A 27,980-nucleotide genomic window follows, 5' to 3' on the forward strand; every position below is an offset into this window, starting at 1 on the left:
TCTGTCCATGACTCACTCAGTCACCTCCCCCCCTACACGTCAGTAAGCACCAGGCATACATTAACCCCTCCCTCTCCAATAAAATTAACCCCTTCCCTGCCAGTGTCATTTTTACAGTAACAGTGCATATATATAGCACTGATTACTGCAGTAATGTCACTGGTACCCCCAAAAGTGTCAAAAATGTCAGTCAAGGGTCCGATCTGTCTGCCGCAATGTCGCAGTCCCGCAAAGAAAATCGCAGATCGCCGCCATTACACGTTAAAAAAAAAACACCAAAAATGACAGAAATCTTTCCCTTAGTTAGTAAACGCAATAACTTTTGCGCAAACCAATCAAAATACGCTTATTGCGATTTTTTTTTTACCAAACATATGTAGCAGAAAACAAATTGGCCAAAAATTTTTAAAAAAATTGTTTTTTACATCTTTTTTGGGGGGAATTTCATATAAAAAAAATGTTAAAAATATTGTTATTTTTTCAAAATAAACGCTATTTTTTTGTTTATAGCGCAAAAAGTAAAAATCGCACAGGTGATCAAATACCACCAAAAGAAAGCTCTGTTTGTGGGAAAAAAAGGACTTAAATTTCGTTTGGGTACGGCGTCGCACGACCGCACAATTGTCAGTTGAAGTCGCACAGCGCCGAATCGCAAAAAGTGGCCTGGACGGAAGACCGCAAAATCCTCCGGTGGTAAAGTGGTTAAACTGAAAATTGCACGGTCATGCAATGCTATACCCAAATAAAATCGGTCATTTTTCTCACAAATAGAGCTTTCGTTTTGTGGTATATGATCACCACTGCGTTTTTTATTTTTGTACTATAAACAAAGAACAATATTAATTAAAAGACAAAAAAAAAAAAACAACAATTTTTTACATTCTGCTATAAAAATCCAATACATTTAAAAAAAAAATCTAATTTCTTCATATATTTAGGCCAATATGTTCTCTGCTACATATTTTTGGTAAAACAAAAACTCAATAAGCGTATATTGATTGGCTTGCGCAAAAGTTATAGTGTCTACAAACTTTGGTATATGTACTGGAAATTTTGTTTATTTTTATACTAGCAATGGCAGGGGTAAGCGATTTTTAGTGGGACTGCGATATGGCAGCCTACAATCAGACACTAACTGACACTTTTGACACTTTGTGGAAACCAGTGACACTAATACAGTGATCAGTGTTAAAAAATATGCACTGTCATTGTCCTAATGACGCTGGCTGGGAAGAGGGTGATCAAAGGGTTAACTGTGTGAGTAACCATTGTTTTTGTGTAAAATGTGTGCTGCTTTTACTAAAGGAGGTGATGGATTTTATTCCCTGTCCCTTTGCAGGGACACAAAATTCATCGCTTTCCGCAGAGCTCTGTTCTGTTTCTCTGCCCGACGATCGGTGGATGCACACAGATGTCCATTACCCCAATTTGTTTGGAAAATGTGAAAGATGATTTTACCCAGAGTAAATAGATACCTAATATGTCACGCTTTAAAATTGTGCACGCTCGTGGAATGGCGACAAACTATGCTATTTAAAAATCTCCATAGGCAATGTTTTAAATGCCTTTACAGGTTACCTGTTTAGAGTTACAGAGGGAGGTCTAGCGCTAGAATTATTGCTCCCAATCTAACGTTCTCGCCGATACCTCACGTATGGTGTGAATACCATTTACATATGCGTGCGTGACTTGCATATGTGCTCGCTTCTGCGCACGAGCATGGAGGAATGGGGGCACTTCAGTTTTTATTTATTTTTACACTGTCCCTTTAATTTTGTTTGTTTCAATCACTTATATTCCTATTCCAAGGAATGTAAGCCTCCCTTCTAATAGCAATAAGGATGATGGGTCCTCTTTATGGAGAGATCTGGGGTCAAAAAGACCCCAAATCTCTTCTTTACCTTTTTAAAGGCAAAAGATAAAAAAAGTATCTTTTGCTTTAAAATAAATAAATAGGTGGTGTCTTGACATTGCTCCAGTCCTCCAAGGCCATAGAGGTGATCAAAGAGGATCTACTCTGATTGCCTTTGGGAACAGCTGGCCACACTGTTGGATGGGTAAGGAAGGTTAAGCACGAGACACACCAGCGGGAAGGGGGGCGTTTCCCCTCCTGCGGCTTTGGAAAGCGTTCCAACAACTCATGAGCCGCTTGGACCAGTTTTATAGGCAAGCCAGCCGCTGGCTGCAACAAAAATATGCCTTAGTTATGATATCTCTTTAGCCATAATCCCGGTGTTACCAGTGCAGCCAGCCAGTGTCCCTGATCACTAGCCACCCCAATACAGTGTCACCATATCAGTGCATTCAGCCACAATGTCCCTGATCGCTAGCCACCCCAGTGCATGTCACCATACCATACCAGACCTGTGCAACTAGCCACAATGTCCCTGCTTTATTCCCTCCTAGTTTAGTGTCACCAGACCAATGCAGCCAGCAACAGTGTTCCTGATTGCCACCACACCAGAACCAGTATAACAGCAACAGTGTTCCTGATTGGTAGCCACACCAGTTTGAGTGTCACTAGACCAGTACAAGCCAGCAACAGTATTCCTGATTGCTGTCACACTAGTCCCAGTGTCCCCAGACCAGTGCAGCCAGTAACAGCATTCCTTATTATTGCCACACCAGTGCAGCCAGAAACCATGTTCCTGTTTGTTAGCCACACCAGTGCCAATGTCACCAGAGGCAATGCAAGCATCCACATTGTCCCTGTTTACTGCCACATCATTACAGTGTCACCAGAACCAGTGCAGCCAGCAACAGTATTCCTGATCACTGCCACACTAGTGCAGTGTCACCTCTGCTTGCAGCTTCTACTGACTCTGGTCTGTTTACTGACCACGTCTCTGCTGGCTGCCTGAACTGACTCAACTGCACATCCCATTGACTACTACATCTACATTCATGGAGCCACAGGAACTCTTTTGTTTGGCTTCCTGTACTACCTGTTCAGTGAACATAGCATTCTTGGTGGCAGACACATACCAGTAGGCTGGGTTTGTCTGGCTTATAGTAAAGGGGCCTGCTATAGGTAACGGCACAACTAACTCAATCCAAAAAAATCTCACTCGTGGCATTTTAGGGCATTCAGTATCAGGATTGATACATTTCAAATTTACATACCATAGTTTGTAGAATCTATAACATTTACACATTCTAAATATCATTCATCTATTTAGTTATGTTTTTAGCCATGGAAATGTAGCAGAATACATTTTGGTCTAAATTTAGACTAGGTTTACACATGCCCATTGTGAATTTCCTGTCCGTTCAGCTGTGATTTAGATTTGGTTCATATGCAAATGTTTGGAGCCAGTGGCCACTGGCATCTTTAACAATAGCTGATTGTTAAGGAGCGGACCGGGAAGCCGGCCGCCTCTTCCTTAACAACGGATTACCCAGCCCTTGAATGTAAAATAAATCCGGCAATCGCCGGCAATAAAAAGTCCCCCCCTCACCTGAACCATACCAAGCCACATGCCCTCAACATCGGGGAGATGCTCTTGGGCAGAGGGGCTCTGTTGTCAACATGGGGACAAGGGCCTCTTCCCCACAACCCTGGCCAGTCGGGTCTGCAGGATGCTTATCGGAATCTGGAAGCCCCCTTTAACAAGTTGGCCCCCAGATCCCCCCCCCCCCCCAATGTGAATAAGTATGGGGTACATTGTACTTCTTGATCAAAAAACTTGTCAAAAAGAAAAAAAAATAGTTTCTCTTACGTCCTCCGACAGTCGCCGCCTCCTCTAAGTCATCACTATTGGGTATTGTCATCTCCTCCGCAGGAGTAGCTAGGCATATAGACTTAGTTAAAAACAAAAGGCATTTGCATGTATACACCCCTGGGGGCTGTCCCATCTGGTCAATACCCCTCTGCAGTGTCCACTCCCAACTCAGTTTTAATTTGCCTAGCATCAGGAGTAGTTAGGCTTTCCCTGTGCTGGGGCTTCGGTCTCAGCCTATCTTCTTTTTATTTGATTTTCTTGGAAAATGTCAGTTTTTCTTTCTTTACTAGCTGTTTATTTTGTCAGCTTTAGTTTTTAGTTGACTCTTCGGACGAAGATGGACATGCGGTGCTGGGATTCGGACTGGCCGCCCTGGTTCCCAGGGCACAGAGGGTCAGATGGACCCCCAGCCCGCCATCGAGCGTTCAGCTCTGGTTCGCCCTGGCATTATGAATGACCCATCCCTGTTAGCTACAGGGATGCAGCTGTGAGATGGCTACCTTACTGGACGCATCTGCGACTTAGCAATGCAATGTCCCTAGCAAACGGCATTCCCTGTCAGATGAGGACAGCGGCTTTCCGTTCTGTGAGGCTCCCCACGCCATCGGGTACAGGTAAGTGCTTTTGTGTGGGGCCTCTGTGTGGGGTGGCAGTCCTGGTTACTGTGTGTTCCCCATGTCTGTGCCTTGTGTGACCCCCTGCTGCGATCCCTGCGGGGTTCGCTTATACATGCGCTGCGGCGCTGGGTGTGTGTTTGAGGGGTCCCCTTCCCTGGGTCACTTAGGTGTTTGGGGGTGTAGACTGTGTATGGACCACGGCGGGGTGCCACCGCACGGTCCGCCATTTTTTCTACACACTGGGCAAGCATGTGAGCTTCTCTATGGGCAAATCTACATGCTGAATTGGCGCCAATCGCCGCCATTTTTGCGGTGGCCGATCGATCGGTCCGGGCGTTCCTATGGGGCAGCCATTTTCCCTGGGTCATGCAGCAGAATAGTTCAGCCTACTTTCACAGCACTTCCTCTTTCCTCTGAAGCAGGACAGAGGTGGCAACACTCTGCGGGGGCTCTGCAGGTTATTGCTTGTACTGTCGTTTCTGGCTCAGTTTTGTCTCCTTCCTGTTTGGGGGTCTCTTTTCTATCTTTATAGCTGGAGCGGTGGGCTGTGCTCTCGCAGCGCTTTTAAGGGGACAGCACCTACTTTTTGCACTGTCCTTATTTTTCTCACTTGAGCATGGATTCTCAGGATAGCAAATTTCCACCAGCCCTGGTGGGGGCCCCCAGTTCTCCTGTGCCCCCTCTGAGACCTGATTTGGCCGCGGTAGTGGCAACTTTGGTGTCAAATATGGAAATGTTGATGGCTGAACGTGCTGCTCGTAAGAGGCCCAGATTATCCTTCTCCTCTGATTCAGATGGTGATATGGCTGCTGCTGCTGCGAGCGTGCCCTTTTCAGGGTCCCGCTCATCCTTGGACCTGCAGGGGTCTGAGGGGGAGGCGGAGGTAGAGGGGGTTGATACCTCCTCTCCGGGGTCGCCCGAGGAATGGGCGACCATGGATGAATTAATTATTTCTGTAAAGGACACTTTACATTTGGAGGATGAGCCCAGTCCTCCGGGCGTTGTGTCTTCTTTTGGGACACACAGGACCCGCAAGTCGGCACAGGTTTTTTCCCTGTCCCGCTGAGTTTCATTACACTGTTAATGAAGTATGGTGCACGTTAAAGCGTCCGTTCGTGGTGCCTAGTAGGTTCAAATTGCTTTATCCCTTTGCACCGGCTACGGAATCGCGCTGGTGTGTACCGCCACAGGTGGATCACACGGTCGCAGCGTTGAATAAGGCTACCTTGGTTCCTACGGAGGATTCCCCGGTTTTCCGGGACCCTACGGACCGGCGTTTGGAGTCTTTGGCCCGCCATTCCTATACGGTGGCGGGCTCTCTGCTCAAACTGGTTTTCGCGTCCGTATTAGTGGCGCAGGCAGTTGCTGACTGGTCTAAGGTGCTTAGGGACAACCTAGTGACTGATGGTGTCCCGCCTGCCCGGCTGCAAATGGTGGACCAGATCCACCAGGGAATCATGTATCTGTGTGATGCGGCCTTGAATGAGGCCTCTCTAGTGTCGCGGTGCTTAATCGACGCCTAATATGGCTGAAGAGCTGGTCGGCTGACCAGTCTTCGCGGAAAACGGTTGCGGATTTTCCCTATGCTGGCTCTCGCCTTTTTGGCGAGGCGTTGGATACCCTGGTAAAAGGCGTCACGGGGGGCAAGAGTACTATGCTGCCCCAGAACCCGAAGCACAAGCCCTTCCGGGGCAAGAGGAGTTCTGCGCCTAGATCCAGTCAGGGTTCCTTTCGTGCCTTTCGGAACCAGTCCAAGGGCAAGCCCTTCAAGTCCCAGGGCGGACAGAAGAAGCCCTGGGCGGGTAAGCAGAAGTCAGGCAATACCGCTACGACGAGCCAGTCCACTTCTGCCTGAAGGCGCGCCCTCACCCGTCTCTGGGGTGGGGGGACGTTTGCGCGGTTTCCTTCAACCTTGGCTGCTCCAGATTTCGGACAGGTGGGTTCAGGAAATCGTTCGGTCGGGATAAAAGATCAAGTTTCTTTCCCGGCCAGCGGACAGATTCTTCCCCTCGAATCTTCATTTACCTCCGGGGCGTCTTCAGGACTTGCACCGTACGGTTCAGGACCTCCTTGCTCAGGGGGTGATCGTCCCGGCGCCTCACCAGGACAGGTTTCGGGGCTTTTATTCCAATCTGTTCACTGTGCCCAGAAAGGAGGGCAAGGTGCGTCCAATCCTGGACCTGAAAGCCCTGAACCGCTTTGTGAGAGTTTGGAAATTCCGTATGGAGTCTCTCCGATCGGTGGCTTCTCTGAGCCCAGGAGAGTTCCTGGCTTCAATAGACCTCAAGGATGCGTACCTGCATGTCCCCATCTTCGAGGGTCATCAGCGGTACCTTCGTTTTGCCGTCGCGGAAGACCATTACCAGTTTGTGGCGTTACCTTTCGGTCTCTCTTCGGCTCCCAGGGTCTTTACCAAGGTTCTGGCGCCGGTTCTGGGCCTACTGAGGGCTCAGGGCATTGCGATCTTGGGGTATCTGGACGAACTCCTCGTCAGATCGAGTGTCAGTCACGACCTGGTGCGCGATCTGTCCATCACGGTCCGGATGCTTCAGGAGTTCGGATGGACCATCAACATTCAGAAGTCATTGTTGTCCCCTTCGGTTCGTCTTCCCTACCTGGGAATTATTCTGGACTCTGCTCAGGCGAAGGTGTTCCTGCCGGAGGACAAGCTCCGAGCATTGCGGGACGAGATCGGGTCCCTTAGGGACGTTCCAGCATCGTCACTCAGGACCTGTATGCGGGTCCTGGGGTTAATGGTGTCGACCTTCGAGGCGATACCCTTTGCTTAGTTCCACACGCGGGCTCTCCAAGCGGAGATCCTGGCCAACTGGGATGGACAGGCTCAGTCCCTGGATCTGCATATCTCCTTGAGTCGTCAGACAAGATTGGCTCTTCTGTGGTGGCTCCAGTCCCCTTCGGTAACGGGGGGCAAGTCGTTCCGTCCGTTGGTTTGGACGGTGATCACCACGGATGCCAGCCTGTTGGGCTGGGGTGGGGTCCTGGTCACCCTGTCTGCCCAGGGCACTTGGTCGGAGGAGGAGTCCTCCCTTCCGATCAACGTCCTGGAATTGCGAGCGATCAAGCTCTGCCTTCAGTGGTCGGACCGTCTACGGGGTCGTCCTGTCTGGGTTCAGACTGACAATGCTACCGCGGTGGCTTACATCAACCACCAAGGGGGCACCAGGAGTGCTCAGGCGGCCCGGGAGGTGTCCGACATTCTGGCTTGGGCCGAGATTCATGTCCCGGCAATCTCAGCAGTTCACATTCCGGGTGTGGAAAATTGGCAGGCGGACTACCTGAGTCGCCAGGCCCTGGACCAGGGAGAATGGTCCTTACACCCGGTGGTCTTCCAAATGCTGTGTGCGAAGTGGGGATCCCCGGACGTGGATCTGTTCGCGTCTCGGCTAAATCGAAAGGTGGGAAGGTTCATGGCAAGAACGCATGATCCGTTGGCGGACGCCTCGGATGCGTTAGTGGCCCCTTGGCATCAGTATCGTCTGATGTATGCCTTTCCTCCGATTCAGTTGCTGTCCAGGTTCCTCCGCAGACTAGCCTCGGAGCCGCACCTGGTGATTCTGGTAGCGCCGGACTGGCCTCGCCGGTCCTGGTACGCCGACGTGGTTCACCTGGCAGTGGCACCTCCGTGGCGACTGCCCATGCGGGAAGATCTTCTGTCTCAAGGACCGATCTTCCATCCTGCTTTACAGTCGCTGGCTTTAACGGCCTGGCTGCTGAGACCCAGGTCCTGAGGGACAAGGGTCTCTCCCCTGAGGTTATCCCTACGCTGATCAAGGCTAGGAAATCCTCTTCTGGTAAGATCTATTACCGTACTTGGAAGGCTTATTTTGCCTGGTGTGAGTCCAGGGGGTTTTCCCCTCACTCGTACTCGGTGTCAAGAGTGTTGGCTTTCCTCCAGTCTGGAGTGGATCAGAGATTAGCGCTGGCCACAATAAAGGGTCAGGTGTCTGCCCTGGCTATCCTTTTCCAACGCCCGGTGGCGTCTAATTCTTTGGTCCGCACCTTTATCCATGGGACTTAAACTTGGTTCTGTCCGTGTTACAGCGTGCTCCCTTTGAGAATATTAGGGAGATCTCTTTGCCTCTGCTGTCAAAGAAGGTCGCCTTTTTGGTGGCGATCACTTCGGCTCGCAGGGTGTCGGAGCTGGCGGCGTTGTCTTGCCGCTCCCCTTACTTGGTGATCCATAGGGATAAGGTGGTGTTGAGGACACTTCCGTCTTTTCTTCCCAAGGTGGTCACTGAATTTCACCTTAATGAGGAAATTGTTCTGCCTTCGCTTTGCACGAAGCCTAAGCATCCGAAGGAGATTGCCTTGCATTCTTTGGATTTTGTTCGGGTGATCAGGGTTTACCTGTCGTCCACTGAATCCTTTCGTAAAACGGATTCCCTGTTTGTTCTTCCTGAGGGATCTCGGAAGGGCATGGCTGCGTCCGCAGCAACTATTGCCAAATGGATCAGACAGACCATTGAACAGGCTTATGCTTTGAAGGAACGGGTTCCACCCTTCCCTGTTAAGGCGCACTCTACTAGATCTGTGAGTACGTCCTGGGCTTGTTGGCATAGGGCCTCGGTGGCCCAGGTGTGCAAGGCTGCGACTTGGTCGTCGGTGCACACTTTCTCAAAATTCTACAAAGTAGACGTTCTGGCATCAGCTGATGCTTCCTTTGGCCGCAAAGTTCTCAGTGCGGCTGTGACATGAAGGACCCTTGTTTTTTTGTGGGTCCCTGGCTGTTGGTGTTTGCTTTTCTGGGCGGTTGCTCCTGTTGAGCATTGGGTTTTTTTCTGTTGCCCAGTGGGTTCTCTTACAGTGTATGTAAGGTTCCTTTCTCTGATTTGGGTACGGCGTTGCCTCTTCTACGCTTGCGTCTCCCACCCCTCATGTCTATACTGCTTTAGGACATCCCAATAGTGATGACTTAGAGGAGGCGGCGACTGTCGGAGGACATAAGAGAAAACTGAATTTTTGTAAAATCTTACCTGTAAAATTCCTTTCTCTGAGTCCTCCGACAGTCGCCGCCCCTCTATGGGGTTCTTGTTCTTACTGCTATGCTACCAAACTGAGTTGGGAGTGGACACTGCAGGGGAGTATTGACCAGATGGGACAGCCCCCAGGGGTGTATACATGTATACATGCAAATGCCTTTTGTTTTTAACTAAGTCTATATGCCTAGCTACTCCTGCGGAGCAGATGACAATACCCAATAGTGATGACTTAGAGGAGGCGGCGACTGCCGGAGGACTCAGAGAAAGGAGTTTTACAGGTAAGATTTTGCAAAAATTCCGTTTTTTGACAATACCTTTATTAAAAAAAAAACCTCCACACCTGTCACTGGCTTCTGCTATCTGCCCGTTCCGCCGGCTGACAGTACTTAAATAGCTAAGTAGCGGGGCCACCCGGTGATGTTGCTTTGTGGCCCCACCCCTATTTAAGAACTGGCAGGCGACGGGTGCAGAGTTTTTTTTTTTTTTTTTTTCAGGGCAGCGTTCGCCGTGATTGGCGCTGGATTTACACTGGGGGGGGGTGGAGCACTGTTTTTTTAAATAAAGAAATTGTCAAAAACGGTGTTTTTATTTCTTCTATGACACTTTTTATGGTGAATAAGTAGGGGTACCCCTTCCTCATTCATATAGGGGGGGCTGTGGAATCTGGGGGGGGGGGCCCTGTGCCCCAAAGCACCCCCCCATGTTGAGGGCATGTAGCCTGGTATAGTTCAGGAGGCCTTTCCTGGTCTGCCAAGCTACATGATCGGATAAGGGTCTGATATAAATTTGGGGGGGGGATACGCCATCTTTTTTTTAGTTTGGTGTAGGGGTTCCCCATAAAATCCATATCAGTCCTAAGGGTCTGGTATAGATTTAGGGGGGGGGGGGGGACACCCAGCACATTTTTTTCTCTTATTGAATTTGTGTTCAAAACTGATGATGTGCGATTCAGATGCGTCTTCATAGAAGGCAATGAGCCTGGAATTTTTATCTGAATCGCACCGCAGTGCTCAGAAAACCCACTGAACTCTTTTTAAATTCACAGTGAATTTGCACTACCGTGCATCACATATATTTGAATTGGCTTCATAGAAAGCCGGTTTGGTTCTCATGTCATGCGAATTAGATGCAGTTCAAAAGGCATCTAATTCGCATCTATGCGAATTGTGTCTTATGAAGAAAGATTATTTATTAGCAAAAGCACAAACTAACAGATATAGTAAGGGAAAAAAAAAAGCCCAGTGGTAACCCAGTGCTGGTGTACTGGCCACTGCTTCCCTGGGTATTACAGGCTCAGACTGTACACCACATCTCCACTGCTGTCCAAGTCAACACTAAGGTGTACGTGTATGAAACTGAGAATTTTTTTCTCAGTTCACTTCTCGGCAGTTCTCCGATGAAAATTATCTCCTCTGGCACCCTGTTTATGAAGTGGAGATCTTCAGTTCTCACAGGGAGAACAGAAGAGCGGCCGAGATCTGTGTACAAGTGAATGGGCCGCCTGTAATCTGGTGAGACAAAGCGAGATTACAGTACGAGAAAATCACTGGTGCACGTTTATTAAGCAGTTACTGCTGAGTACACGTGCATTCGATCCCCACTAATGTTAATAAAATAGTTAGTCCCCCTATATAAATATATATATATATACACTGTATACACATACATTATATATATATATATATATATATATATATATATATATATATATATTAAACACACATTATATATACATATATGTGTGTGTGTGTATATATATATATATATATATATATATATATATATATATATATTTATATACACACACATAAATATGGCAGGGGGACATGTTTACTGTGTTGGGGGGTCTGATCGAGGAAGAAGGAAGTCCGTAATCTTCCTTCTTCCCCCTCAGTCCCCCCCTTATTCTGTCTTCTCTCCCCGATTCACCACCTCCAGGATGGTGAATCTGGGAGTGTGAATTCTGGCACAGATCGCCAGTGAAGTGCGGAGATCGCAGCTTCATAAACTGGCCGTTTCTGTTTCAGTCAATAACAGATTCTCCTTGTGCGGAGATGATCAGCAGAGAACATTTTCTCCCGCAATCATCTCTGTTTCATAAATCGATAATGATCCGAGATGAGCTGGGATCAGCAGGATCGCTGCTCATCTCCGTTTCTTAAACGCCCCTTCCATTTAAGTCTATTGCCACAAACACAGTGGCCCTGCTACTTGACATAAGTAGTAAAGGCAGAGGTTAGTGGCAGGAGGGTATAGACCTTGGTGACAACCTGAACAGAAGGAAAGTCCCTATATACAGTCCAGGCCTGAAATCCTGGAATTTTTTTTCAGCCCAATAAAATTTAATATCAGTAGAAGTTGTACTTGATGATGGTATAGGTACTAATTCTGGAACAAATTAGAAAGCTCTGTGGGGGGTAACACACCTGCTCGCAACACATACACCGACTAGGCGTCCTTCCCGATTGGGACCAGAGAATGGTCTATGCAGCCCAGGATTCCTAGTGAAAGGCAGATACTGATTGTCTGAATTAGAAAATAAAATTTGTCCTTGCACGCTTTTATACACAACAAAATTTGTGCAGTGTTTGGTGTGGTATCTAGTTATCTTGTCCGGTGTTTGGCTACAGACGACCCTGAGCTCTGGGATATCCCACTGGATGCTGTAGAAGTGGAAAATTGCTCTAATGGTGGCGCCCAGTCTGCTCCCTCCTTGGCCACGCCCCTTGGGCATCATCAGATGATGACACGCAGCAAGACTCCTCAGCGCTCAGCTAACCAGCGGCAGCCTATGCGACAGACCTCTTGGAACCAATCGCACGGAAACCTGACAGCACAGCAAAAAGCAGGTAATATAAATGTGTATTCCTGACAAAAATGAATAAACCACAATGGTGCCACACTGTTAATGCATATAACTGACTATATCTCAACCTACGTTTGTGTATTAAAACATAATATAACGAATATCACACAGATAAATAATATACTTATGTGAAAGTCGCCACTTAATTACAGTGCTACAGCAATCCTTAAAATAAACCTGGACACTCTCCTCAAGGACTCTACTCAGGTATATAGTCATATATGTGCTCAAATATAGTTTAACAATCCTGATAATAATCAAAGATTATTCCCTTGTTGGTCAACTATGTTACTACAACTTCATGGCGGCACTCCAATCACGAGTACTCCACCTCAGTGTAAGTAGTGCCCTCACCTTCAACACATGATCCACATCACACATTAACGTATTCAGGAAGATGGTTCTAGAAGATTTGGATAACATTAATGTAAAGAAAGGGATGGATCCTAGTGAAATAAAGAAAGGAATTGGGAGTCTTGAATAAAAAAAAAATAAATTGTGGTGCAACCAGCAGATAAGAATGAGGGAATTGTGGGTTTATCAAAAGAAGCTTAAAACAATGAGGTAACAATATTACTTAGTGATATAGATACTTACCAAACACTAACAGGAAATACCACAATAACATACAAAAAAATTATTGGAGAAAGTGGTGGTGAGATGCAAGAGGAAGAAAACTTTAAGTGCTAAGGAAGCTACCAGCCTCATGTAGGGTACCAATCCTTTACATTGTACCAAACATGCATAAAGATAAAATAAATCCCCCTTAAAGGCCCATAGTAAATAAGATTGAGTCTTTCACAGCCAGGATGGGCCAGTACATTGACTGGCATTTAAAGCCCATAGTACAACAAATTCTAATTTCTCTTTCGTTCATTGACGGACACAGCTCCTTATCTTTCTGACCATTGGGTTATACTGCCCCCTACAGGAGTAGGACACTAGGCAGGAAAAAGCTTGGCTACGCCTATGGGGCAGTCCCAGGGGGTATACTCCCACTCTCAGCTATAGACACTAAGTTTGTGTCTGCCTATTCATGAACAAGGATCTAGTTCCTTGCTGGTATCTCTTATCCTGGCAATTTTTTTTTCTTTTAAATTTAACTTTTTTCCTATCTTTGTTATTTTTTTCCTGTGAAAATCCATAATCAACTGCCGGACTGGGCGATGGACTGGATAAACTAGATTCAGAGGGTCCCCCCAGTCTGGCCAGCGAGCGCGTGCAGGCCTCAGCTCCATGCAAGGTTGGCCCCGACATGGACGGGGACTGGCCTGTGAGTAAAACACATCGCGAGGGCGCAAACAACCTGGCCTCGGCCTAAAACGCAGCGTTCCTCCTAGCCGACAGCCCCTCCATTCCGATAGAGAGGTGGTCTGTCTTGAGTGGTGCCCACCCTGTTTCCTGGTATGGTAAGTAGCTGTCCCCCCTCTTTCCCTGGAGGGTTTTGGGGTGGACATGGGCCCCGGGACATTGGGACACCCCAGGTTCCCCTCCTTCCCCCCAGCCCCTCTAAAATTTTTGGGGGGGGGGTCACTGTGGGTCTTCCCCCCTCCCCCCGGGTGAGGTTATGGGCTGACTTTTGTCACGTGCTCTTAAGGGGGGCTTGTTTGAGCCACACCGGAGGTTGGATGTCCTCTGGGCTCCCTGCTGCAGTTGTTGGGCTGGAGGAGCAGATGGTTTAGTACCCGTGGGTCCGTGCCTCACGTGGCTGGATCCGGCCAAAAGTTTAGGCCGTGGCTTTGCAGACTACTGGTCAGGAGCTATGTGGGCAGCTCCAGCCACTACCCTCCGTTTGGGCATCTCCGCTGCCCCAGGGTAGTCGGCTCAGCTGGGGCTCGCGCCCAAGCGGCTGGACGTCCACAAAAATCTAGGCCGCGACCTACTAGGCCATGCGGCCACGTCGGGTGCCTCTGTTGGGGGGGGGGGGCGGCGGCCACAGTAGAGTTAGCTGAAGCCCTTGCTCTTCCTTTGGGCATCTTCCTGGCTTGGATCCGTGCACTTGAGGCTGGGCCTCCACAAAAGTTTAGGCCGCGGTTGTGGCCTACTTGGCCATGCAGCCATCTTGGTGCCTCCCTTGGAAGGGGTGGCGCTATGGGGGTGGTTTATTTTTTGATGGCAGCCATGGCACCATTATTGTGTAGGGCATCTGCCCTTTTTTTAGCGTTGCAGGACCATTAGGGTACCCTGCCTGTGTGTCTGCGTCACGGTGGGCGGCCCCCTTTTCAAGGGGGCTATTTCCTATTATGTGGGCCTCTATGAAGGGGCTTGGAGGGGACCCCCTTGTGTTTTTGCGGGGTCCAGTAGGTGGTTTATTCCTGGGCCCTTAGTCGGCGTCCCTTTTGCGGGATCGAGCTTAGTATATAGCGCTCCCCTGCCTCCTCTGTCTCATCAGATCCTAATTCGGATTCGGCCGCCGTGAACGTGAGTCACCCTACTGGATCTGCGTCCACGCACCCTGAGTGCTCAGATAGTGAGGATGATTCCTCTGCTCCTCTAGCCAGGCATGAAAAGGCGCTGTTCTATGCACTTATTGTGTCAGTGCGTGAAACTTTAAAACTTGAGGATGCTGTGTCGGAGGCGCCGGTCCCTTTTGGCACCCACAGGCCCTCCAAAGCGGTGAGGGTGTTCCCCTTTCCCGCTTACTTTGATAACATTGTCACAAAACAGTGGGGTTGTCCAAAACGCACTCTTGTGGTCCCTAAGCGTTTTGCTATACGGTATCCTTATGAGGATTTCCTGCTTAAAAAGTGGACGGTCCCACCTGTAGTGGACTCTCTAGTTTCCAGGTTAAATAAAGCTACCCTAATTCCAGTTGAGGAGTCCCTGGCCTTTAAAGATCAGCCTGACAGGAGGGCAGAGGCTCTGGCCCACCATATGTTCACTGTGGCTGATTCGGCACTTAGGCTGGTATTTACTATTGCCCTGGTGTCGCAAACTCTGACCGAGTGGGCGAAACTTTACACCAGGACCTGAAGGGGAAACCGGTTCCCCCTGCCTTTGCGGAGCTGGCGGATCAGTTTGTTCAGGTACTACAGTTTATTTGTGATGCCTCTTTAGATGCGACTCCTTTGATTTTTAGGCTGTCTGTATCAGCAGTGGTCCTTCGGCGTATTATCTGGCTGAAATGCTGATCTGCGGACCAGACTCCTAAGAAGGCCTTATCTGATCTCTCCTTTGTAGGAGATCGCCTGTTTGGAGCTTCCTTGAATGACATTATTGAGAGTCTCACAGGGGGGAAAAGTACTCTTCTTCCGCAGGCTACCAAGGGCAAGGAGCCCCGCTGTAGACGTGGGCCATTCTTCTCAGCTCATAAGAGGCCTTTTTGTCCCTCAGGGTCTCAGCAGGGTTCATACGGTCCTGGAAATCCTGGAAAAGTTTTGGAAGTTTTAGATGACACTTTCCAGGCCTGGAAAGGTCATGGAAAATTAGGAAACAGTTTTGGAAAAGTCATGGAATTAAATTACTGTGGAGGAGCGGGGAGCGGATGCATAATTATTTTATAATTATATTGCCACATACTGTATTTACATTTCGCTGTATTAGTGTCCTTCCGAGTCCGCGGTATGCGCGTGCTGTCATTGGCCAGCAGCAGCCGTAGAGATGACCCAATCAGGCAGCGGGGAGGGTCGGCCGCGGTTTGCCTGGAGACACTGACTGGCTAGCAGCAGCAATAACAGCCGGGAGATTATCAACCAATGAGGCAGCGGAAGTGTCACTGGAGGGCGGGCCGGCCGCATGAACGTGATGATGGCGCGGAAGGGGGCGGTAACAGTTTCGGTTACCGCACCCCCGTGTCTTCACGTTCATGCGGCCGGCCCGCCCTCCAGCGACGCTTCCGCTGCCTCATTCACTGCTGCTGCTAGCCAGTCAGTGTCTCCAGGCAAACCACGGCCGGCCCTCCCCGCTGCCTGATTGGGTCATCTCCTCGGCTGCTGCTGCTGCTGGCCAGTGACTGACAGTAAGGGCAAACTGCGGACCCGGAAGGACACCTACCTGTACCAGTGCTATACGCTGAATGTAAAAATGCCCCCCCCTCAGTGCTCCTTAACCCCCCCCCCCTGTGTTCTTTAGCCCCCCCGTGTTCTTTAGCCCCCCCGTGTTCTTTAGCCCCCCCCCTCCCAGTGCTCTTGGTCCCCCCAGTGCCCTTAAGCCCCCCCTGGTGCTCTTCAGCTCCCCACAGTGCTTTTCATCTCTCTCCCCCCCATGCTTTCTGGCTCCCCCAGTGCTCTCCAGCTCCCTAGCTCTCCCCTCAGTGATTTCCAGTTCCCCTAGACAGTGCTCTCCAGTCCCCCCCCCCTCTCCCCCTGTGCTCTCCATCCCCCTGGTTTTCCATGCCCCCCCCGCGCCTTCCAACCCCCCTGCAATGCTTTCCAAACCCCCCCTTAATTCTCCCCAGTACCCCCCCCGTGCCCTTCAGCTCCTCCAGTGCTCTCTGCTTCCCCTGTGCTCTTCTATCTTCTATCATGTCTGCAATCTCTGACCTTCTCTTGTATCATGTCCGCAGCCTCTGACTACCTCCTGTATCCTGTCCGCAGCCTCTGACCACCTCCTGTATCATGTCCGCAGCCTCTGACCACCTCCTGTATCATGTCCGCAGCCTCTGACCACCTCCTGTATCATGTCTGCTAAATGTACAGTGTTTGTCGTAAAACGTTTGACATTTCGAACATGGGAGAGGCAGCGCTGTCTAGCCACGCTAAAGCACCAGTCTGCAGCTGCGTGCTTGACAGCTTCCAATCCAATCGCTGGCTTTTTAACCCTGTGCGCTGGCTTTTTAACCCTGTGCGCCTGACGTGACACCAGCTCCCAGCTGTGGCAGCGGTGTTTCCATCTCATCCACTGTAAAACAAGGGACCATTTTGAGTCACGCTGTATCCAGAAACTAAACCCTAACTGCAGAGGTACTGTACACTACAAAGATTGTCATTTATTTTAGTAAAAATATGCTGGGTGTAACATGGATTTTCTTCTTATTTAACATGTATACATAGACATTTAATGAAACATTAGGTCATGAATATTTACGTGAAGTCATGGAAAAGTCATGGAATTTTGTTGGTGAAAATGTGTATGAACCCTGTCTCAGTCATTCGGTCTAGATACAAGATCGAGTTTTGATCTGATCCTCCAGAATGGGTCTTCCCTTCCAACTGGCACTTGTCCCCAGATTGCTTACGGGGTCTCTCTGGGGCAGTGCAAGACTTGTTACTTCAAAGGGTAATTGTCCCGGTTCCAACTTAGGAAAGTTTTCAGAGGTTTTACTCAACCCTGTTTCCAGTTTCCAGGAAGGAAGCCAAGGTACGTCCAATTTTGGACCTCAAGGTGCTAAACTGCTTTGAGCGGGTACAGAAGTTCTGAATGGAGTCCATTCGCAAGGTAGTGGCATCCCTACCTCAGGGATTTTATTGCTTCTATCGACATCAAGGACGCCTACCTTCACATTCCAATATGTGCCAGTCACCAGCGCTTCCTCCACTTTGCCGTGGGTGAGGAGCATTATCAGTTTGTGGCGTTATCCTTTGGTCTCCCTTTCGCTCCTCGGTTCTTCACAAACATGTTGGCCCCAGTGCTATCATTGTTGCGTCAGCGGGGGATCGCAGGAACAGGGGTACCTGGATGATCTTTTGTGAGCCGGCTGCTCTGAGGGACAACTTGGAGATTACCCTGCGAACTCTGAGGGTTGGAATCTTCAGAAGTCTGCTATGGTTCCGTCCACAAAACTAGACTATCTAGTTGTGACTCTGAGCTCGGCCTCGGTCTCAGCCAGAGTGTATCTTGTTCTGAAAAAACTCCAGAAATTGCAGGAGGCAATTAAACTTCTGTTGTCCAGCAGACGCTCATCCCTCCGGGCTTGCAAGCGGGTGCTGGGCCTGAAGGTGTCTACCTTCTGAGGTGGTTACGTTTGCACAGTTCCACACGAGATCTCTGCAAAAAGAGAATCTAGTGAAATGGGACAAGAATCCACAGTCTCTAAACAATCTGATCCTGTTAAGCCGGGGTACGAGAGGGTCTCTGATCTGGTGGCTTCATTCTCCGGCACTTTTACAGGTAACATCCTTCTCCCCCTTTTCCAGACAGTTGTTACCATGGATGCCAGCCTGTGGGGAGGTGTCCTCGACACAGATTGTGCTCAGGGAGGTCTGGACATTTTCCAGAGTCCAGACTACCGATCAATGTACTGGAACTCCGAGCAATCAGGCTTTGTCTGGATCATTGGACAATTTGTCTTCAGGGGTGTCCGGTACGAATTCAATTGGATAGTGCCACAGCCGTGGCTTATGTCAATCACCAAGGGGGCAAAAGAAGGGTCCTGGCGGCTCCGGAAGTAGCTGGTGTTCTAAGGTGGGCAGAACAATTAGTTCCAGCCCTCTCTGTTGTACACATTCCAGGGGTGGAAAATTGGCAAGCGGATTACCTTAGTCAACAGGCGTTGAACCAGGGGGAATAGTCACTTCATCTGGAGGTGTTTCATCAGTTGTACCCCCGAGGTGAACCTGTTGGCCTCTCATCTCAACAGGAAGGTACAGATTTGTGGCACGGTCTTGGAATCCTCTGGCCGACGCCAGACACATTAGTGGCTTCTTGGAGTTAGTATCTTCTGATTTACACCTTCCCCCCTCTCAAACTTCTGCCAAGACTCCTGTGCAGGATCAAGGCAGAAGGGATCCTGGTTATTCTAGTGGCTCCAGACTGGCCTCCCCGGTCCTGGTACTCCGATCTGGTACGGCTGGTCACCAATGCTCCTTGTAGACTTCCTCTTAGGGAAGATCTGCGGTCCCAAGGGCCAATCTCCCATCCTGCTTTTCAAACGCTGGCTTTAACGGCATGGCTGTTAAAAGCCAGGTGCTGAAGGATAGAAGTTTGTCTGAATCAGTGATTCCTACACTGTGAAATGCTAGAAAATCTGCCTCTAGGAAGATCTACCATCATACGGTGAAGACGTACATTGCGTGGTGCGAGTCTCTTTGGGTTATCCTTCGCTCTTTTTCGGTGTCTCGGATCTTGGCTTTCCTCCAACAGGGGGGCAGAGCAGCGCCTGGCATTGAGTACCATCAAGGGCCAGGTTTTGGCCTTGTCGGTTTTGTTTCAACATCCATTGGCCAAACATTCCATGGTGCATACCTTTATCCAGGGAGTTTGACACTTCGCGCCTCCAGTGCGGTCTTCATTGCCGCCATGCGACCTCGATTTGGTGTTCTCTGTTCTCCAGAAACTTCCCTTCAAAAATATTCGGGAGGTTCCCCTGCTTACGTTGTCCCAGAAGGTGGCCTTTTTGGTGGCTATTACTCCTGCTTGCAGGGTGTCGGAGCTGGCGGTATTGTCTTGTCGTTCACCTTGCCTGGTGGTTCACAGAGATAAGGTGGTTCTTCGTCCCTGTCCGTCGTTCCTTCCAAAGGTCATCTGATTATCTTTTGAATGACGACATTGTGTTGCCTTACCTATGTTGCAGGCCTAACATCCTAAGAAAATAGCCTTACATTCCCTGGATGTGGTTCGGAAAATCAGGGTGTATCTGGCAGCTACAGAGTCTTTTAGGAAGTCAGACTCACTATTTGTCCTCACGGATGGACCTTGCAAAGGGTTGGCTGCTTCTGCTGCGACCATTTCCAGATGGATCAGAGAGACTGTGGTTCAGGCTTATTCCATTAAGGGTCAGGTTCTTCCTTTCCCTGTTAAGAGCGCTTAGTGCCTCCTGGTCCTTCCGTAATGGGGCGTCAGTGATGCAGGTTTGCAAGGCGGCTACCTGGGCGTCTGCACACTTTCACAGTTTTATAAGGTGGATGTGTTGGCATCTACGGATGCTTCCTTCGGCCGCAAGGTTTTGCAGGCTTTGTTCTCTTTGACGGTGTTTTAATGTTTTTCAGGTGAGCTCCAGTTGTTTTTATAGTTGAGCTCCATGTTTACCTGGTTGGCTATGTTTAGCCTTGGGAAGTATTTTTTTCTTGGTGTTCCCACCCCTCATGTTTGACACTGCTTTGGGACGTCCCATGTAGTCAAGAACATGAGGAGCTGTGTCCGTCAATGAATGAAAGAGAAAATGGGATTTTTGACTAACCATAAAATCCATTTCTCTGATGTTCATTGATGGACACAGCACCTACCCCTCTATGGAGTTTGGGTTTTTTCTTCTCACACTGCTTGTAACAAAACTGAGTACCTATACCAGAGAGTGGGAGTATATCCCCTGGGACTGCCCCATAGGCGTAGTCAAGTTTTTCCTGCCTATTGTCCTACTCCTGTAGGGGGCAGCATAACCCGCGTAGTCAAGAAGATGAGGAGCTGTGTCCATCAATAAACACCAAAGAAATGGATTTTACGGTAAGTCAAAAATTCAATTTTCTTCTGCTGGCTTACTTTGCATTTTGTAAATTGATAAAAATCAACAATTAAATCATATATTTTTTTAAGCAGTCTTAGTTTACAACATTTTTTCACACCAGACCTAAACTTTTGCACATTACCGTACATATAGTATATATTTTTTTTTCATCCTGTGAACTGAATGGAAATAAATAATTAGTCCGCATTGCATAGCATGCACGGAGGAATCTATCTCCCACTGCGGCTCTTGTATTTTGAAAGGTTACTTCACTGATTTAAATGCAGCTTCTGTTTGGCTGAAAAATTTTCAGGAGAGACAGATTGATTTTTGCCACCCAGTGAGCAAATTTTATCTGGTTCCTTAGGAACTGCTAGAGCATTGGGGGCCGTCATCAGGGCTAGCGAAGGATCAGGTAAATAAAAAGGAATTTTTATTTACCTGTAAATTCGATATCCGAGTACAGTATAGGGCACAGGCTTGATATTCATGATTGGACAATGGCAAAGCGTTTGAGGACATGCCCCTGGGTTTCCCCCTGTAACCCTACCCCACTCCATGAGTCTTAATTTTCTTTTGGAAATAAAGCAGAGTAACACAAGAACAGAGGAGAGGGTGTCCTGTGTACTGTATTGTACTCAAAGGTAGTGAATTTACAGGTAAGTCAAAATTCCTTTTATCTTAAGCATACAATACAGGGCATAGCCTCGATGTTTATAGACCCGGTTATGTCTCCAAGCAATTTTATGAAAAGGGTGGGCAACGAGGAAAACAGAAATGTGCCAACAGGCCCAACAATAACAAGAGTCAATTGATCCAACTCAGTGCTGCTGCTAGAATCTTACCGTCATAAGCTGCATCTACCGAGGATTGGATGTCCACCTGGTAGCACTTGTAAGCTGGGCTCGATGTTGGCATGCCCAGGAAACTCCTACTGACCTAGTGGTGTGGCATCATACTTGTTCAGGAGGTGTCTGGGTGCCTAGGGAAGAGGGCAGAAGGAAAGAAGGACTATGTTTTTGTTGAGGGGGAAGGCTGACACTACCTTATAAAGGAAGGAGAATTTGGGGTGCAAGTCTACTTTTTCCTTATGAGAAATGGCTCCTAACAAGAGAGAGAATACTTTAGAGACATGTCTGATGATGTGAAAGCAACCAAAAAGGTGATCTTGCAGAAGAGATAATCCAAAGGGATTTCTGTGATGGGTTCAGTGGGTATCAAATTGGGGTCCCAAAGAAGGACAGGATGTTGTAAGGGTGGTTTAATCTCAGAAACACCTTGAATAAAGTTGTTAAAAGGGAACGCAAAGCCAGGTTTTTTTTTTTTTTTTTCTTCGTTTTTTGGAAAAGAATGGACATGGCTGAAATGTGTCCCTTAAGAGTACTTAAAGCAGTAATATACTCCGCTTTTTAACTTTAACCTACAGGTAAGCCTATAATAAGACTTACCTGTAGGTAAAATTAATATCTCTTAAACCTGCACAGTTTAGGAGATATCCGCCCTGCATGCAGCCGTTGACACCAGTGGCGCATGCGCTCTGAAGGTCAGGCAGACCTTCAGACCTCCTTGCCGGAAAGTGAACTCCCGCGCGCATGCGTGGGAGTGATGTCATCGCAGCTCCGGCCACCCACAGCGGTGGAGCCGCTGAACCTGGAAGAGACGCGGAGGGAAGATGTCAGCTGCCTCAGCGGTGTCCTGGCGACCGTGTCAGGGCTTCGTTCTAAGGTAAGTATTTAGTAATAAGCTAGTATGCGATGCATAGATACCCAACATGTTACGGTTTAAAATTGCGCCCCCCCCCAGGGATGGCGACAAACTACGGTCAATAGAGATCTCAATCGGTGACGTTTTAAATTTATTTAACGGTTACCAGTTTAGAGTTAGAGTGTAGCTCTTTTTTTTTAATTATTGCCCACGCTCTGGCGATCGCGGCGATACCTCACATGTGTGGTTTGAACAGCGATTTCATTTGCGGCTCGACTTGCGTATACGTTTTATTTTGTGCGCGAGCTAACGGTGACGGGGGCGGCTAAATTTTTTTTTTTTCCTATTTATTTTTTCTTTTTTTTTAACTTTATTACAGGTTTTTTTAAAAAAAAAAATCTGATCACTTTTATTGCTGTCACAAGCAATGTAAACATCCCTTGTGACACCAATATATAGTGACAGGTACACTTTATGGAGGGATCGAGGGTCTAAAAGACCCTAGACCCCTCCACTAAGTAACCCGGAAGTGACGTCATGGACGCCGCCTCCGGGTTACGTCATCGGAGACCCGATCGATGCCGTTTCCGGCATTCATCGGGACTCCATCCAGCAGGCGGATGTCCCGGCTGGGTGCTCAGGGCTCCCGGTGGGACGGGAGACCCGAGCAAAGCCACGGAAGGCGGCGGGAGGAGGGGGACGTCCCCTCCCGCTCACCTGGGTAACGATCGAGCGGCTCCCGAGCCGCATCGGTCGTTACCGATGGAAAGCCGACCGTCGGCTTCAAACCACGGTGCCGGGATGATGCCTCTAGCTATAGGCATCATCCCAGTCCGGTATAACCCCGCAAAGTTACCCGACGTACGGGTACGTTAGTATGCGGTAAGTGGTTAACATGATCTCTGAACTGTGTGGAACTGGAACATTTCCCCCCAGCCTGCCAGACAGAGAGGCTAGCATCTGTTATCTTCAACTGGTATAGTAGAAACAACCTCCCTATCAAGGCTGGATTCGACATCCACCAAGCTAGGAAATTTCTTGCTTGGCTGGATAGAGGCATTGGAGGTCAAGACAGGGAGTGAGTTTGTTCCATGCTAACAAGATGTTATGTTGGAGAGGCCTTGAATGAAATTTGGTGAATGAGACCGCCTTGAAGGGAGCCACCCTGAGGTCCACAACTGTTATGAAGATTCTCTGAGAGATGTCTCTTTGACCTTGAAGGCCTAAACATTGAATCTGAAAGAGACCAGTTTTTCTGGAAGAAACACTTAGGCTGTGCCTAGAATGATACCCAAGTATTCCAGGCGAAGTAAGTTCGGAGAGCAGATTTTTGATAAGGAATCACACTTACATGAATGGAAAAAATTTGGACAGGTGACAGATGTTCGCGGCCGCTCTGCAGCGCGGTCCGCAAGTAGTGATAGCGTGGCTTCTCCACCCGACGCCCCTTAAGAAGGCGTCCACTGGGATTGGAGGGGGTCACTCCAATCCCAGTGGACGCCTTCGTAAGGGGAAACTTGTCGGGTGGAGAAGCCGCGCTATCACTACTTGCAGACTGCGCTGCAGAGGGTCCGCGAACATCTGTCACCTGTCCAAATTTTTTCCATTCATGTAAATGTGATTCCTTTAATAAATTCCTTATCAAGAAGATAATGCACTATTGCCAGCTTATATTTTCTTGTCATATGGGGAGCTATCCTGCGGGCACCTTTGGGAGGCTATTCTAAGGAAGAGGTCCCTATGCTCAATATAAAGAGGCAGGATCGTTTAAGGAACACCAATTCCTGGACAGCGGGGGATTCTAGACGTCCATCTTCAACCCTTCATCCAAGCGATTGTTCATGTGACATCTGGTAAGAGTCCATTTACATTTCTTGCACTGGGTGAAGGATTTTGGTTTGAAGATTCCTTGCTGTATCCCATGGGTTCATGACATCTTTCATGCGTGCTCAAACTGTCAGTTGATAAGGGTACCTCTTCCTCCTTCATATTTTGGTGATATGAGAGATCTGTGTATTCAGCATCTGCGCCTTGGTTTATGAGCGCTTCAACACTAAGTAAGAATATTTATCTGCACCAGTTTTTGGAACTTTATTTGGAAGTCTTGCATTGTACATGTCACATCTGGTTATTTATTTGTGTTTATTTTTGTGAATATTTACACATCTTTAGAGTGTACTTTAGTTAGTACACGCTTCATATTAAGCGCACCTTATTCTTTTTCCATGTTACACGTGGGTATCAATGACAAAGTCAGAGGGGGATGGAGAGTCCTAAAAAAACGATTTCAGGGACTTAAACGCTAAATTGAGGAGTAGGACCTCTAAGGTAGTATTTTCAGAAATACTACCTGTACCTCGAGCCACGCCAGAGAGGCAGCGGGACATTAGGGAAGTAAACAAGTGGCTGAGGAGCTGGTGTAGTAAGGAGGGTTTCAGGTTCCTGGAGAACTGGGCCGACTTCTCAATTGGCTACCGGCTCTTTAGTAGGGACAGATTACACCTAAATGGGGAGGGTGCAGCCGTACTGGGTGAGAAGATGGCCAACAAGTTAGAGGGGTTTTTAAACTAGGTGATGGGGGGAGGGTACAGATGTAGAATTAGCCAGCGGGGAGCAAGGTTCAGCGGGCACAAATGGGGACATTAGCGGTAGGGTGTTAAGAGTTCCTAAACCCAAGGTGGGTATGGGGAAAAATTCCAAGAGCAGCCTAAAAGCATCAAACGATGATATAGTATGCAACCGGACAAAATTACGAGGTTTGTATACCAATGCTAGAAGCCTAGCCAACAAGATGTGAGAGCTGGAGCTGCTAATGTATGAGGAGGACTTTGATTTTTGTGGGGATTTCAGAGACTTGGTTTGACAGGTCATATGATTGGCTGGCAACCATTCAGGTTTATACCCTATATCGCAGAGATAGAGAAGGTAAAAAAGGGGGAGGGGTATGTCTGTATATTAGGAATAGCGTACAGGTAAATATGAGGGACAATAGTAAGAATGGAGCTAAGAAGGAGGTAGAATCCCTGAACTTTAAAGGGAAGGCACTATGGGGAAAGTAATATTGAACGTATGCTATAGGCCCCCAAACCAGAGAGAGGAGGGGGAGGCGGACCTCCTTTAACAGCTTGGAATGGCAGCAAGGATGGGAAATGTAATTATAATGGGGGACTTAAATTATCCAGATATAGACTGGGCAGAAGGAACCGCACATTCATCCAAGACTCAGCAGTTCCTAAATGTTTTGCAGGACAATTTCATGGGTTAGATAGTGAACGCACCGACAAGAAACAATGCAGTACTAGACCTACTGATTACCAACAATACGGACCTGATCACGGATATAGAAATACGGGACAACTTAGGAAACAGTGACCATAGGTCAATTAGTTTCAGTATAAATCATAGTAATAGGAAACACAAGGGTAATATAAGGACACTGAATTTAAAAAGAGCCAACTTCCCTAAACTGCGCTCTTTGCTAGACAATATCAAATGGGATAGAACCCTGGGAACAAAGAACACAAAGGAAAAATTGAAGTGCTTCAAGAACATACTAAACAAAGGGACTGGCCAGTGCACCAGTGCATTCCAAAGGGGAATACATTTAAAACAGCAAAAATAAACCCAGTGTGGCTAAACTCCAACATAAAAATGCATATTAATACTAAAGAAAAGGCCTTTAAAAAATACAAGGCTGAGGGGTTATTGGCAGCATTCCAACATTACAAAGAGTGCAATAAGAAATGTAAAGGCGAAATCAAGGCGGCTTAAATAGAACACGAAAGACATATAGCGGAAGAGAGTAAAAAAAAACCCCAAGAAATTATTTTAAGTATATAAATAGTAAGAAAGCGATACCAGAACACATTGTCCCCAAAAAAAGATGACGAAGGGAATCTGGCCACAGAGGACAGAGAGAAGATGAAAGTGCCAAATAATTTCTTCTCTTCAGTCTTCACAAAAGAATTGGGGGGCTACCCTAACCCAGCTTGTAATGTTAAATTAAATAATACACCTCAGGAAGTACCCCCATGGTTAAAAGAAGATAGACTTAGAACGAAACTAGAGAAATTTAACATAAATAAATCACCGGGACCGGATGGCTTGCACCCAAGGGTTCTTAAAGAACTCAGCCAGGTGATAGCCAGACCGTTATTCTTGATTTTTACAGATAGTCTACAGATGGGTATGGTTCCAGCTGACTGGAAAAAAGCCAACTTGGTACCAATATTTAAAAAAGGGCCGAGATATATCCTGGGTAACTATAGACCAGTCAGCCTAACATCAGTAGTCTAAACGATTGTGGAGGGGATGTTAAGGGACCATATACAAGACATTAGTAATGAAAACGGTATTAGTAGTAATCAGCATGGATTCATGAAAAATTGTTCTTGCTAGACCAATCTATTATCATAAGTGATCGAGAGGAGGGGATATCTGGCACAATCTCGGTATTTGCGGATGACACTAAACTAGGCAGGGCAATAACTTCTATGCCAAACGTGGTAACCTTACAAGCAGACCTGAACAAAATAATCGGATGGGCAAATACAGTACATGGCAGATGAGGTTTAATGTTGAAAAATGTAAGGTAATGCACTTGGGCGTCAGAAACATGAACGCAAGCTACTCGCTAGGGGGGGAACCTCTGGGTGAATCTAAGATGGAAAAGGACCTGGGGGTCCTAGTCGATAACAGGCTTGGCAGTGGCATGCAAAGCCAACAGAATACTGTCATGTATTCACTTCAGAAATAAAGAGATTCTCCCACTTTACAAGACTCTGGTCCGGCCACATCTGAAGTATGCCGTCCAGTTCTGGGCACCGGTCCTCAGTAAGGATGTGCTGGAACTGGAGAGAGTCCAGAGAAGGGGAATGGAGGACATCAGCTATGAGGAAAGACTACAAGCATTGAACTTATTCTCTCTGGAGAAGAGACGCTTGAGAAGGGATATGATATCAATGTACAAATACTGTACTGGTGACCATAGCGTAAGGAACAAACTTTTCAGAGAAAGGGAATACAATAGGACACGTGGCCACTCACTAAAACTAGGGGGAAAACGGTTTAACCTTAAACTACGTAAGGAGTTCTTTACTGTCAGAGCAGTAAGGATGTGAAATTCTCTTCCACAAGCAGTGGTATCAGCAGGGAGCATCGATAGTTTAAAAAAACTATTAGATGGGCATCTTAAAGACCACAACATAAAGGGGTATACAATGTACGGTTAACAGCAAACACACACACATCATAGGTTGAACTGGATGAACTAATGTCTTTTTTTCAACCTCACTAACTACAGTGCCTTGCGAAAGTATTCGGCCCCTTGAACTTTGCGACCTTTTGCCACATTTCAGGCTTCAAACATAAAGATATGAAACTGTAATTTTTTGTGAAGAATCAACAACAAGTGGGACACAATCATGAAGTGGAATGAAATTTATTGGATATTTCAAACTTTGTTAACAAATAGAAAACTGAAAAATTGGGCGTGCAAAATTATTTAGCCCCTTTACTTTCAGTGCAGCAAACTATCTCCAGAAGTTCAGTGAGGATCTCTGAATGATCCAATGTTGACCTAAATGACTAATGATGATAAATAGAATCCACCTTTGTGTAATCAAGTCTCCGTATAAATGCACCTGCACTGTGATAGTCTCAGAGGTCTGTTTAAAGCGCAGAGAGGATCATGAAGAACAAGGAACACACCAGGCAGGTCCGAGATACTGTTGTGGAGAAGTTTTAAGCCGG

At 47.6% G+C, this 27,980-nt stretch overlaps 1 protein-coding gene across 1 annotated transcript in view; it reads left to right on the top strand.

Moving 5' to 3' along the window:
- The window catches only part of RAD52 (RAD52 homolog, DNA repair protein), a 343,169-nt gene that overhangs the window by 309,516 nt on the left and 5,673 nt on the right, over positions 1 to 27,980 (top strand). Inside the window, exon 10 of the mRNA XM_082255747.1 lies at positions 11,970 to 12,188. Coding sequence (XP_082111873.1) covers positions 11,970 to 12,188 — 219 coding nt within the window. The remainder of the gene's footprint in view (positions 1 to 11,969; positions 12,189 to 27,980) is intronic.

This window comes from Pelophylax lessonae, assembly GCF_965119305.1.
Source record: "Pelophylax lessonae genome assembly, chromosome: 4".
NCBI classification, from domain to species: domain Eukaryota; kingdom Metazoa; phylum Chordata; class Amphibia; order Anura; family Ranidae; genus Pelophylax; species Pelophylax lessonae.